We start from the raw sequence: 12,138 nt of genomic DNA, 5'->3' as shown, positions 1-12,138 counted from the left end.
AACCTGAAGCAGATGCTAACCAGCAATAGTACACAGGACAGAGGCACAGACAGAGGGACCAAACCATGCAATAGACCCAAGTGCCAACTCTGCCCCCACATCTATTCAGGCAACACTGCCGCAGGACCCAACAACATCAGTCACACCATCTAGGGCTCTTTCACCTGCATCCTTATATAATTTATGGTACGTGGCATCCCTGACTTTTTGTCTGTTGTTAAGTTCTTAATAAACACGAAACACATGTCCTGTTTTTATTGCCACTTTTTTCAACTGCACATTATCAGATTTCCAACTGCACATTTTGTGCCCAACTGCACACTAAAAAACAAACCTGGTGCTGGGCAAGAGATGCTTTCTAAGCCAAAGCAACGTGTGCAGCAAGTGATGCATCCATGGCTGAGCTCCTGCCTATACAAACTGCCCCGTTGGCTTCAAGGGGAGGAGAGAACAGAGCAGGATCCTTTGTCCACACATGTTCTTGGCAACTGATCCATACAGCTATGTGCTACTTCCAGTAGTAGAGGCAATGTGCCTATGTACACCAGTTGCTGGGGAACATGGGCAGGAGGGTGCTGTTGCCCTCATGGCCTGCTTGTGGGTTCCTGGTTAACAGCTGTGTGAACAAAGAGCTGGACTAGATGGACCCTTGGTCTGATCCAGCAGGGCTCTTCTTATGTTCGTATTTTGTGACATAATATTTTTTAGATGGAGGCCAAGGTTTCTGTTTGCCAATTATAGCTACATGCAGACACGTGGAAATGTGCATGGCTTGGGCAATTTACAGCCCTGAAGAACAGGGGCTTGTGGTCGAATTAATTCACACTTCATTAGTCAAGGCTTCTCTTTCATTTCTTCCCCCACCCCGTCCTTGTCTTCCCATATAGTACTCAAAGAAACCACTAGAATACAAGATAAATGCAATCCTGATCTGTCCCTGGTTACCAGCTGCATGGAGCATGCCCTGACTGCTGTACACCCTCGAACCCGCTACACGGCCGGCTGGGATGCCAAGCTTTTTTTCATTCCTCTGTCCTATATGCCAGTATGGCTGACTGATCAATTATTCGTCAGCTATGGCCCCAAGCCAGAGCGGTGCTGTTAGGGTTGTGGGGCCATGAAGAGCAGAAGATTGTTGTTGTTGTTTTTACAGTGATGGCCTGGGCTGAAGACCTTGCCTCTTTTTAAAAAATTGCTTTTAAAACCTTTCTAATTCTTATGTGGCTTTTGGTGAGATGCCTCCTTCTCTTGCTACATGACGGCTTGTTTCCAAGCTGGCTTAAACCTACATCCTGCCTCTTGTCGGCAGGAGCAGGTGTCGAACCAGTGCTTTGCTCTCCCTCCCAGAATTCCTTTGTCATTTGGCTGTAACCTTTTCCCTTCCTTCTGATACAGAGGGAGGTGATACCTTCCCCGGCTCTGCCTCTCAAGCAGCCTCTGGGCACCAACATCTGAAGCTGCCTTATGCCTAGACAGATCATTGATCTCTCTAGCTCAGTAGTGGTGACATGGCTGTCCAAGGTCCCAGCCAGAAGTCTCCTCCCAAGTCCTTGTAACTGAAGAGGGTGAGGATGGAACCTGCCATCTTCTGCCACTGAGATATGGCCTCCATCCATGCGGGAGTAGCTCTTATCCTATGCAATCATTGACCAATAGGCCACTTGCTCAGGGCTGGCTTAAGACACAATTGGTGCTCCAGGAAGATCATCCGGCCTACTAGCCCAGGCCCAAATCCACATGTACAAACATCACTGAAATAAACAGGATTTGTGAGTTTCTGCGCTTTGGCACAGTTTTTGTTGGCTTCAGTGTGGCTTGTGGAGTTATAGGAGCTTTACAGGGGCCCGTCTGCCTTCCACTCTGGCTCTAATCCTTGTGGGCTGGCAGCCTCATGTTAAGAATGACGCCACATTTAATCTGTAGTCACAAGGGGTCCCTTTAATGCAACATATATCAGAGGTGGGGAACCTTCCTTTTCTTTTTCTTTGCCGAAGGGCCAAATTGGCTCCCGGCGAGTGGAAGGGGCCACCGTGTCATTGCCAGCATGCAGCCATGGCCACTTCCTCAGATGCACACAAACGCACTAGTTGTTCCCATTTCTGGGAACGCACATTCATGCCTTCTCTCCCCCTGCCCCGCTCATCCCATGCACGCATACACTACCGAGAGGGAAAGGGAGCCTTGCACCCTACAGCAAGAAAAGGAGATAACAGCCTTTTCATGCTACAGGGTGAAAAGAATCTCCTTTTCCTCTGCCCTGCCTTTCTGATTGGTGAGAGCCAGCGGTGGTGTAGTGGTTAGAGTGTTGGACTGGGGCTTGGGAGATCCAAGTTCAAGTCCCCATTCAACCATGAAGCTCACTGGGTGACTTTGGGCCAGTCAGACTCAGCCTAATCTACTGGGGCATAAAATAGAGAAGAGGAGGGTTGCATGAGCTGCCTTGGGTTCTTTGCAGAGAGGAAAAAAGAAGAGATACCAACGTAATATAAATAAGTTTTCTTGGTGCGCAGCACTAAAAGGCTATTATCTCTGATCAGCAGACAGGCAGCGAAAAATGGGTCTGGAGAAGAGTCTCCCTATAGTTGACATATTTGTTCATTTTTCCCTTTTATTTTTAAATGAAAAAAAAAAAACGTTTGCAACCCTGTACCGAGGATTGGAGGAGAGGAGGTACAATATGTTGATGTCACAAGTGTGGTTCAGGAGGCAGAAAACGTAATATCTTTTAAACGTCTCCTGAAGACATCGCTTTTTACACAGGCTTTCCCTGGACTGTGACTTATTTTGGTTTGATATGGCATTTTTAACTTTTAAAGTTTTAAATTTATTCTGATTTGTTGTATTTTATGGTTTTAATTGTAAACTGCCCAGAGAGCCTCGGCTATTGAGAAGTATAAAAATGTAATAAATAAATAAATATCCTTCCAAAGAGTTTGTTTTACTGCATTGTACACTACCATCCACAGTATGGGAAACATAACACCTTTCCTTTTGGGAATCCATTCGATACCTTGGGACTAAAAATTATGTAAACATCAGACTTCTATGCTTTCACTAAAACGACATCAGAGCCTCATTCCGGTTATCTCATTTCTACTCCTGTAATGGCACAGCAGCTAATGTTGGTCTCTTTTGTCTCTTTCAGGATCTTTTATTGATGGAGTAACTGTCTATGAAAGACAATGGGGCCATTAAAACCATACACTAACCCACACTCACTGAATGTGGGTTGTTGTTGAACCATGGGTGGTAGTGGTGGTTTTCATGTCTGAATGCAGCTGGGGTGGCTTGTTAACCACAGTGTGGCTGGTTTTCTTGAACAAGCCACCTTGAGAACCCATGGTTTGTTGTTATGTTGTCAAGGGTGGTTAACAAGCCACCCCAGTGGCATTCAGACATGAGACAAAAGAGGCCAACATTAGCGGCGGGCGTTCAAACAACATGCTAACCCACAGTTCAACAACAACCCACATTCAACCACTAAATGAGTGTTAGCATGTCTGAACAGCTTCAGTGTGTACATCGCTTCAATCAGTTTTATGTGTCTTCAGTTAGCTCACCTAGGGCATGAATAAGGGACATTCCATCAACCAAAGTCCCGTGTATAGAAGATGGTTGCTGACTGTTAATTCTGCTTTCAGGGGTCCTCATGAGAAACTGACTTATTGGTTGAAAGCATGGTTGTATGTATGTGACTCAAAATGGGAGTTGGGGCCACGTCACATGACAGCACCATGCATATCTGCCATTGTGCTCGGAACAGGACTCATCTCATTAAACTTCTTTGGCTTTGACTAGCTTTCTGCCATCTTCTTTTCTTCTTCTGAATGTTGCTCCTTCAGAAGCATTTATTTGACACCTTGTGTTTGGTTGGTTGTCGCAAGTTTCATTCCCTTGTGGAATATCCTCAGTTGGAAATTAGCTGTCGTGGCTGATGCAGCTCTCTCAGATCTAACCCTGAACAGCCACGAAGGTCTGAAGTTCGCATCAAACGGATTTAGATTGTCTTCTATCTTTACAATGATGTACAACTGTGTGTGATCTTTTCTTACATACTGTAGGTAAGTCACGGCTCAGCAGCAACAACCTCCTGTTTGTGGAGCAGACGTTCTTCGTACACATTGCTCAAACTGCTTGTTCTCATGAAATGTCTTTGTGCCCGTATTTGTCCAACAGATACTGAATTGATGACTACTGAAGTGGTAGAAAGTTAGTTGAAGCCAAAATGGAAAGGGATGGATCGGGTAACTGTTTAATGGTTTGCAACGTTAGCATTGTTCCAATATCATGTCAACTCTAGATCTTGAGAAACTATTCCTTATTCAGTGTACAGAGCCCCTTGCTTGAAATACTTTGTCTCCTCCATTTTCAGCATGTTGTGTTCCAGTCAGACAAGCATTGCACTTAAACAGATTGACTGAACACAAAAGTACAATTTGATCATAGGCAATCTACAAACAAGTTTGCTGTAGGAAAATGTGCAACACAGGTTTTGAGTTTGATGTAGACAAACCAGTATGATGCCATTTTTCCATGCTCACCTGATTCAATTTTTCTTATGTTTTTTGAGAGCCCCACATATGCATTGATGAAATTCATAACTTCCTCAGTCAAATGTTCCTTTCAAAATGTCATATAACAGGATGCCACATAAACGGGTCCTATCTGGGGTTTTCCAGATGGACCTGCCCCCTTCACCTGGCCCCACCTCCCGCCCCCTTTTCACCAACCACCAATCGCTCTGTGGTGTTTATTTTGGCTTTTGTTTAGGTTTTCCCGTCCATTCTAAAGGGTTGAAATGAGCTATAGGGTTATGCTGGTATTCTTGGCTCTGTCCCCTTTTGCTTTTGACCCCACCCACCCCAGCCCCTGAGAGCTTCTCCGAAATGGAATTTGGCTCTCAGGCTGAAAGAGAGTCAATCCCCCTGGCATAAAAATTGACAGTCCTCACCTGCTATAGAAGGGATGTGTCATGGTCCCACCCAGGTGTCACGTTGCCACTGAAATAATCTTCTGAGGAAGAGCTGGAACCTTCACAGCTAGATGGCTCCAGAGAATAAGTTACTTCAGAAGACCCCAGCATTACCCAAGTTGGTCCAGGCTTCTCAGGGGTGGTGTCTTTGGCTCTGCCTTCTGAAGAGGCAAAGAACTTAGCTTCTGAGGCAGAGGAAGACGCTGGGCCACCATCTACCCCTGAGAATGTCAGCATCTTAGGATTTGTGATAGGATAGTGGCCAGGCGAACAGTGGTTGCTTACTGAAGAGGACTACTTATGAGAGCCGGTGTGGTGTAGTGATTAGAGTGTTGGACTGGGACTGGGGAGATCCAGGTTCTAGTCCCCATTTGGCCATGAAGCTCATTGGGTGATTTTAGGCCAGGCAGTGACTCTCAGCCTAGCTTACCGCACAGGATTGTTGTGATGAGGAGGAGGATTATGCATGCTGCCTTTTGTTCATTGCAAGAGGAAAAAAGAAGGGATATAAATGTAATCTTATGAGTGAGTGTGTGAGTTGGATATAGGCAACCCACATCCTGAGTGCCCAGGGCCGGCACTTCCATAGAGGCCAGTTAGGCGGCCGCCTAGAGCACCACAGTGGTATGGGGGCGCCGAACGGCACGCCCGGAAGTCACCCTCCCACTCCCAGAGCCGCTCTGGCCGAGTGAGGACAGCTTCCGGGCATGCCGTTCCGAAGCCTTCTGCCCGCCCCAGAGCCCCTGGCTTGGCTTCAGCTGGGCGTCTGCCCAGCAGCCGAAGCCAACCTGGGACACGGGGGGGGGGGGCTCCACGTTCTGACTTCTGGTGCGCGCCGGACGTCAGAACGTGGAGCCGTCTGACCGCCCTCCCCCAGCTTCCCGACTTGGTTTCGGCTGAGCGCTCCCAGCCAAAGCCAAGCCGGGACGCTGGGGGTGGGGGGAGGGGAAGGAGTGGCTCCACGTTCTCACTTCCGGCACACGCCGAAAGCCAGAACATGGAGCTGTCTGACTGCCCTTCCCCAGCGTCCCAGCTTGGTTTCGGCTGGGCCCTCCCAGCCAAAGCCAAGCTGGGGGGCGGGGCGGAAACAGACGGAAGTGGAGCTGCCCACCCACCCACCCACGCATGCATGCCACCGCAGTGTCCCGTCAAGCCAGGAGGACTTTGGGAGAGGGACAGTTAACCTGTCTCCGCCTACCTGGGGTGGGGTGGGATACGGTGGGGTGGGAGGGGGTGAAAGCAGGTCACCTTGCCTAGGGCACAAAAAAGCCTGGCACCGGCCCTGTGAGCGCCTCTTTCTTCACAGTAGCTGTGCTCAAGGACTAGCTTTGACACAGCCAAAGATAAACCTCTGTGAGCTCTTTTCTCCTCCCTGCTCTTGCAATCTCATCCTCCTCAAACCTCTCTCTCTCTCGTCAGCATTAGCATCCCAATTTGCTTACCCCCGACCTCTGCATGTATAGACAGAGAAAAAACCCCTGCAATTCCCAGCACTCCCCAACCAGCATGGGCACACCCCTCAGCAGAAGGCAGACTCGTGATTGTTTAGCATTCTAGAAGATTCTGTAGGCTTGAAATGAAGCAGACATGGCATTTTCGTTTCATTTGGCCGTTTTATTGACTCTCTCCCTCCATATTCTCCACTTACGGCTTCTACAGCAAAGAGGCCATTTCTGAAGATGTCTGTAGTAATGCAAGGGTCTTCAGCAGAAGGAAAACTGGCATGTGTTGATTGGTTTCTGGACGTCCCTGAGGTAAAGATTCTGGTGAGATGAGAGAATGAGATGGACTGAAGCTAGAGGTGGGCCAAATCAAGTCATGGCTTCCCAACTCCAGGCTCCCCCGGAAGTCCAATGCAGCTGCCTCTGGACAAGCTTCATCCTCCTGTCCGGCTTCGCCTCAGTTAACTAGCACCTCCATTCTATGGCTGCCTTTCTTCTTGCAACTGGGCACTGCACCCGCCTTCTCAGCATTCGCCACCATTTTGACTGTGATGCAGCTTTGTTTAAACTTCACCAAAAACCTATAGGAGACAAAACAAATCTCAGGCTGAAAGACAATTCATCCTGGTTCTACCGACATACTCAGAGAGGGTGTGGCAGCACTCAAGCCTGTGTTATCCAGACTTTCTGACTCCTCTTCAACCAGACAGAAATAAATTAAAGAAGACAGGGAACATCTCAAAACATTGCAACAACTTATCCATGAGGTGAGACCCTCTATGCAAGTTTTGCCCAGAGCCAACAACAGTGCTGAGGTTGAACTTTAGGGTTCTACTTTGTTACTAGAATCCCTGAGATCCAATAACGAAAGCCTGGTATAATAAAAGACATACCCTGAGAATTAAAGAATTCTGAGCCCAGAAATTTGTTTTGAGTAACAGAATTGAATGGAGCCCACAGACTTTCAACACAAAAATCCACTCCTGCTTACCCCAAGCTTTCTTTATTAATTTGCATGGGGAGTCATTTTGTTGCTGCTATCTATCTATTTATCTATTGTCTATAAAATACTAAGGTGATGCATGGCAATGTATGGCACAAAACTTTGTACACTGGAGGTTCCAAGCTATGACACACTAGAGGTTCTGAACTATGAGAAGAACTTCGTATGCTAGAGATTCTGAGCTATGAGAAGAACGTGTTTTTAAGTAACATGGTATGTAAATACAGCTGATACAGCTGGCATTGAAACATATCATTGCTGAACCAGCAGCTTCACCCTACCCAGTGCCTGTTTACACTTCCCTATGCCTGTTTGCATTCTCTTCCCCTCCTTATTGTTTACTACAACTCTATTAGATTGTAAACCAATGCGGCAGGGTCTTGCTATTTACTGTGTAATCTGTACAGCACCATGTACATTGATGGTGCTATATAAATAAATAAATAAATAATAAGAACAACAACAACAACAACAATAGATTCCCAGTAGGCCTCGCAGCTTGCTGGTGCATGCCTTAGGTAAATCCCGCAGGTCAGCAGGTGAGCAGTGGGATGTGGACACATTTGTGTTGGTGTGGACACAGCTTTAGCCTTCTTTGCATTCCTCGCCTCCCCTGCCTAACTCACTCTCCATAGCTTTTCAAGGAACAAAAGGAAAGGAAGATGATGGTAGAGAGAAAGAAACACCCAAGGAAAGGTTCCAGTACTGGCTCCAGATCCTTCCCTCTCCCTTACTCATCGGTCACTTGGAGTTTCAGTTTTTGCCTTGTAACCTCCAGCACAGTCTGGTGGAGCCGGGTGACCAGTTCAATCAGGTGGTCGCTCATAAGCAGTAAGTCCCCTTTGGTGCCTGCCGTGGAAGACTGTAAGAGGAACAGAAATGGCAACCTGTTTCAGGCACTCACGTGATGCTTTTCCTGACTTAAAAGCTTCAGAGCTTCCTTCTATCAGCCTTAGCGAACCACTGGACATCTTATTGGCTTGCTCAGCCTTCCTCAACCTGGTGCCCATCAGATGTTTGGGGCTACAACTGGTGCTGATGGGAGTTGAAGTCCAAAGCATTTAGAGTGAAGCAGGTTGAGGAAGGCTGAGCTATACAATGACAAAATGCCTTCGCTGCCTGATAAGGTCTGTTACTCTCCCCACAGAGCTGAAAACCACCCTACCTATCCGCAATATGAGGGAAGGAAGTTGTGATGCCCAAACAGCTGTAAAGAGTGTCTGTCATGGTGCCACAGTCCTCGGTATGTGCAAAATGATTATTGAAGAAAGTAACGATTACACACACACATTCACAAAAGTAAAACCTGGCTTGCAAGCCCCAAGCAATTAACCATAGTTGCATAAAAGGTATTAGAAATCTAGAGAATTAAATAATTAATAAGGTAATTGGTACAGAATAGGGAAGAAACGAAGTGAGTTCTCAATGAACATCAGGTAAGCATTATGAAAATGTAACTGGCAAAGCAGTTTGGATAATATCCAAAGAGTAAATCCTGAATTATAACTCATCATAAAGATGAAAATGATTATGAGAAATGGACAGACATCATACAATACTATGCAGGGTTAATGAATTTCAAGATTCCCCTTATCAATTAATGAGCAAAAAACATTGTGTAAGGTATTAAACAGGCCTGGCCCAAGACATTTTGCTGCCTGACGCAAAAGACAAGGCGATGGCCCATTCTGTGTACAGAAGCTGACTGGATAGGCAGCCGAATCTTCTTTCAGCACGGGTGATGGGAAACATCCCTCCGCTGTACCTGAGGACAGTAGACTAGCCTAGAAGCCTCTGAGGCAGGCTGTGTGGCAGGTCTCTCCTCCAACAGAGGGGATCAGCCAGCAGCTCAGGGTGGGGTGGGGTGGGGTGGGGTTGCTGCTACCTTCCAACATCTGTTGCCTGAGATGGACACCTCACTATGGGCTCGTCTACATGGGCACTTTACCCCAGGGTACCTTCGGAGTGGCAGCAGGTGATCTACATGACGCAGCCGACACTCTGAAGCAATCCAGGGGCAAAGCCCCAAAGCTCCGCACTAAAAAAGTCGGGAGCCTTTTAAGGGGTGGGGAATTAAAGGGGGTGTTGGAAGGGAGCAGACAGGGATCTCCGGGCTTCACATTGCAAAAAAATAAACATTTTTTGAAAAAACCAGGTGTGGGGGGAGAGCTCTCCTCCCTCTGAGCTTGCTCTGGCTGCCCCATTCCTCCCCCCCATTTTTTTATTTTTAATCTTTAGATGCGGAGGTTTGCATCTAAAGATTAAAATTTAAAAAAAATGGAGGGGGAGAGGAACAGGGCAGCCAGAGCAAGCTCAGAGGGAGGAGAGCCGGCTGCCCCGTTCCTCCTCTCTCCTTGGTCCTGCCAGAGGCGGCTGCAGCAATTCCGATTTGGCGCTCCTTCCCATGCAGATGCTGGGAAGGAGCGTCATTTCGGGAGCCCGGGGCCTCAGGGCGCAGACCAGAGGCCGTCAAGATGGGGGATGTGCCACCACTCCTGCTGCAATTATTTGATCAATCAATTAGAATACAGGTGACATAGGGTGCAATCCTATGCATGTTTAGACAGAAAAAAGTCCTGCAATTTCCGGCATTCCCCAGCCAACCATGCTGGCAGGGGAATACTGGGAGTTGTAGGACTTTTTTCTGTTTAAACACAGATAGGATTGTGTCCTTAATCAACAACATCGTCCTATGTAACGTTTACTCGGAAGAAAGTTCCACCATGTTCAACAGGGTTTACTCCCAGCTAAGTGCACATAGAATTGTAGCCTTAAAAGTATTTAATTGGTAAACTGTCTCACTGAAAATAAATTAGCAGCATAAAGTGTTCCCCAAAGCTATTTAAACAAAACAAAACCAAGAACTAAACTTGAAAATTGAAACTACAAAATTGGACTTCCTATTTCCAGATCTGTGTGAAGATATATGTCAATTTCGGCAGGATGAAGCAATGCACCTCAAAGACATTTTCACACACACTGGGGTAGTTACAGGGAGAATCACAGAAAGGTAAACATCCTAGGATGCTTCGTGCATGTCAGGCCTCCCCACTCCGCCTTGTAGTTAGGGTGGCCTCTGCCTCTCCTACTGGGTCTTCCCCACTTTTCCAGTTACCTCTCTGATATGCAGGACAAAAAAACCATCTGAATAGCAGCTCACAGAGACACTGGCGATGTCACTCAGGGTGATCACTTTTTTGGCCTCAACAGCCTTGGCATCGGCCAGGATGAAGTGGGCCTTGGTGAGAAGGAAAATTCGAGAGCACATCTGAAATAAAAAGGACAAACAGAAAGTTGCCGTCTTGACTACTCATGGCAGGGTCATAGAGCTTCTCTACATTTTTTAAAAATGTGCTTTCTTACTAGGGCTTTCTGCATCCGCTTTCTTTCTGGGATTATGATCGGCACCATTACATGGGAGCCACATGGTTTGAAATTGAAAACTTCCTCTCTCTGAGTGCTCCTATGCTGCATTTACTTTAAAGAGACAGCACCATCTAGTGGTGTAATTGTAGAGCAACACCGTGTTTACACAGTGGAAGATCACGCAATTTCTCAGATATCCCCACATTATCCCTGGGTTTTTTAAATCCGCATTCTCCAGAGGATAATGCAGGAGGAGCTCTGGATGCTGACAACTTCGTGTATTGGACCTGCAAACTTCTGTGAGTGGCTAATCACGAGTGTGCTATAAATCACTCGTTTAGAGAAGCTTACTATAAGAACACTAAAAGAATCCTCTTGCTGGTGAGCCCACTTAGTGCACTGTCCTGTTTCTACTGTGGCCATCTTGTTGTGTCCAAGCAGGACATGAATGGAATTGTTTGTTCCTCACGTAAGACCTGGGATTTGGAAGCACACTATCTCTGAACATGGAGGTTTTCTTTTTAGTTACCATGGCTAGTAACATTTTATTCAGGACCTAACAAAACTAGAAGCAAGGCCACTTTTTCTTTTGCTTTGTTAGATCATCCAACCTTCCCCAACCTGTCCTCCAGACATTGGATCCAAATTTAGCCATGCTTTGAGTAGACCCATTGAAATCAATGGGACTTAGTTTAGTTGTGACTAACCTAAGTCCCATTGATTTCATTAGGTCTACTTGGAGCATCACTAAATCTAGATCCAACTCCACATGTTTTGGACTACAGCTCCCAGGATTCCTGACCATTAGCCATGCTGGCTGGGATTGATGGGAACTGGGAGTCCAAGAACAGCTGGAAGGCACCAGGTTGGGGAAAGCCGAATGAGATCACATAGTCCAGCATGGTTTCCAACTGAGCCAGTCAGATGCATCTGGAAAGTTAGAAACACAGCATGAAGGTAACCCCAAAAGCGACATTTAGATAGGGTTCCAGAAATTGTGTTCAAAGTATTTCACATACAGTAGCTGTTTCAGAACAGGTCTATTAGGAAAAACACTCTTTGTTTAAATTGTTTTAATCTTTCTATGCTAAATTTTTTTTAATTATGTTTATTATGCTGCATTTTGTATCCTTGTGAATTGTTGTAAACCACCCAGAGAGTGGTAAGAAATGAAATAAATAATAATAATAAAAATCCTTACAGCAGCCCTCTAAGGTAAGCAGATATTATTACAGATGTAGTGGTAGTGGGGAGAGGAGGTCATGGCAGACGGTCTCATGCCAGCCACTCTCTTATTGCTTTCATCACCAGCAACTGGTGCTCAGCGATGAACAAATGTGACAGAGCAGATTTAA

At 46.4% G+C, this 12,138-nt stretch overlaps 2 protein-coding genes across 6 annotated transcripts in view; one reads left to right on the top strand and one right to left on the bottom strand.

Annotated features, from left to right (window-relative positions):
* Positions 1–12,138, top strand: part of LOC134394291 (retinol dehydrogenase 16-like) — a 50,244-nt gene that overhangs the window by 19,459 nt on the left and 18,647 nt on the right. The window contains exons 5-6 of one of the 4 annotated variants that reach the window (XM_063119594.1): positions 8,565–8,660; positions 10,784–10,833. In XM_063119594.1, coding sequence (XP_062975664.1) covers positions 8,565–8,660; positions 10,784–10,818 — 131 coding nt within the window. In that variant the 3' untranslated portion in view covers positions 10,819–10,833. Of the gene's footprint in view, positions 1–887; positions 2,203–8,564; positions 8,661–10,327; positions 10,447–10,783; positions 10,834–12,138 lie in introns of those variants that run through there. The other 3 variants (XM_063119593.1, XM_063119595.1, XM_063119592.1) reach the window with 3 other exon arrangements.
* The window catches only part of LOC134394290 (unconventional myosin-Ia-like), a 66,498-nt gene continuing 60,781 nt past the window's right edge, over positions 6,422–12,138 (bottom strand). For both annotated transcript variants that reach the window (XM_063119589.1, XM_063119590.1), the window contains 3 exons: positions 10,533–10,685; positions 8,152–8,279; positions 6,422–6,995 (listed from right to left, as the gene is read on the bottom strand). In XM_063119589.1, coding sequence (XP_062975659.1) covers positions 6,872–6,995; positions 8,152–8,279; positions 10,533–10,685 — 405 coding nt within the window. In that variant the 3' untranslated portion in view covers positions 6,422–6,871. The remainder of the gene's footprint in view (positions 6,996–8,151; positions 8,280–10,532; positions 10,686–12,138) is intronic.

The sequence above is a fragment of the Elgaria multicarinata genome, chromosome 3 (assembly GCF_023053635.1).
Source record: "Elgaria multicarinata webbii isolate HBS135686 ecotype San Diego chromosome 3, rElgMul1.1.pri, whole genome shotgun sequence".
Lineage (NCBI taxonomy): Eukaryota > Metazoa > Chordata > Lepidosauria > Squamata > Anguidae > Elgaria > Elgaria multicarinata.
Note: the sequence above shows the minus strand (reverse complement) of the source record. Positions and strands in the feature narration are given on the sequence as shown.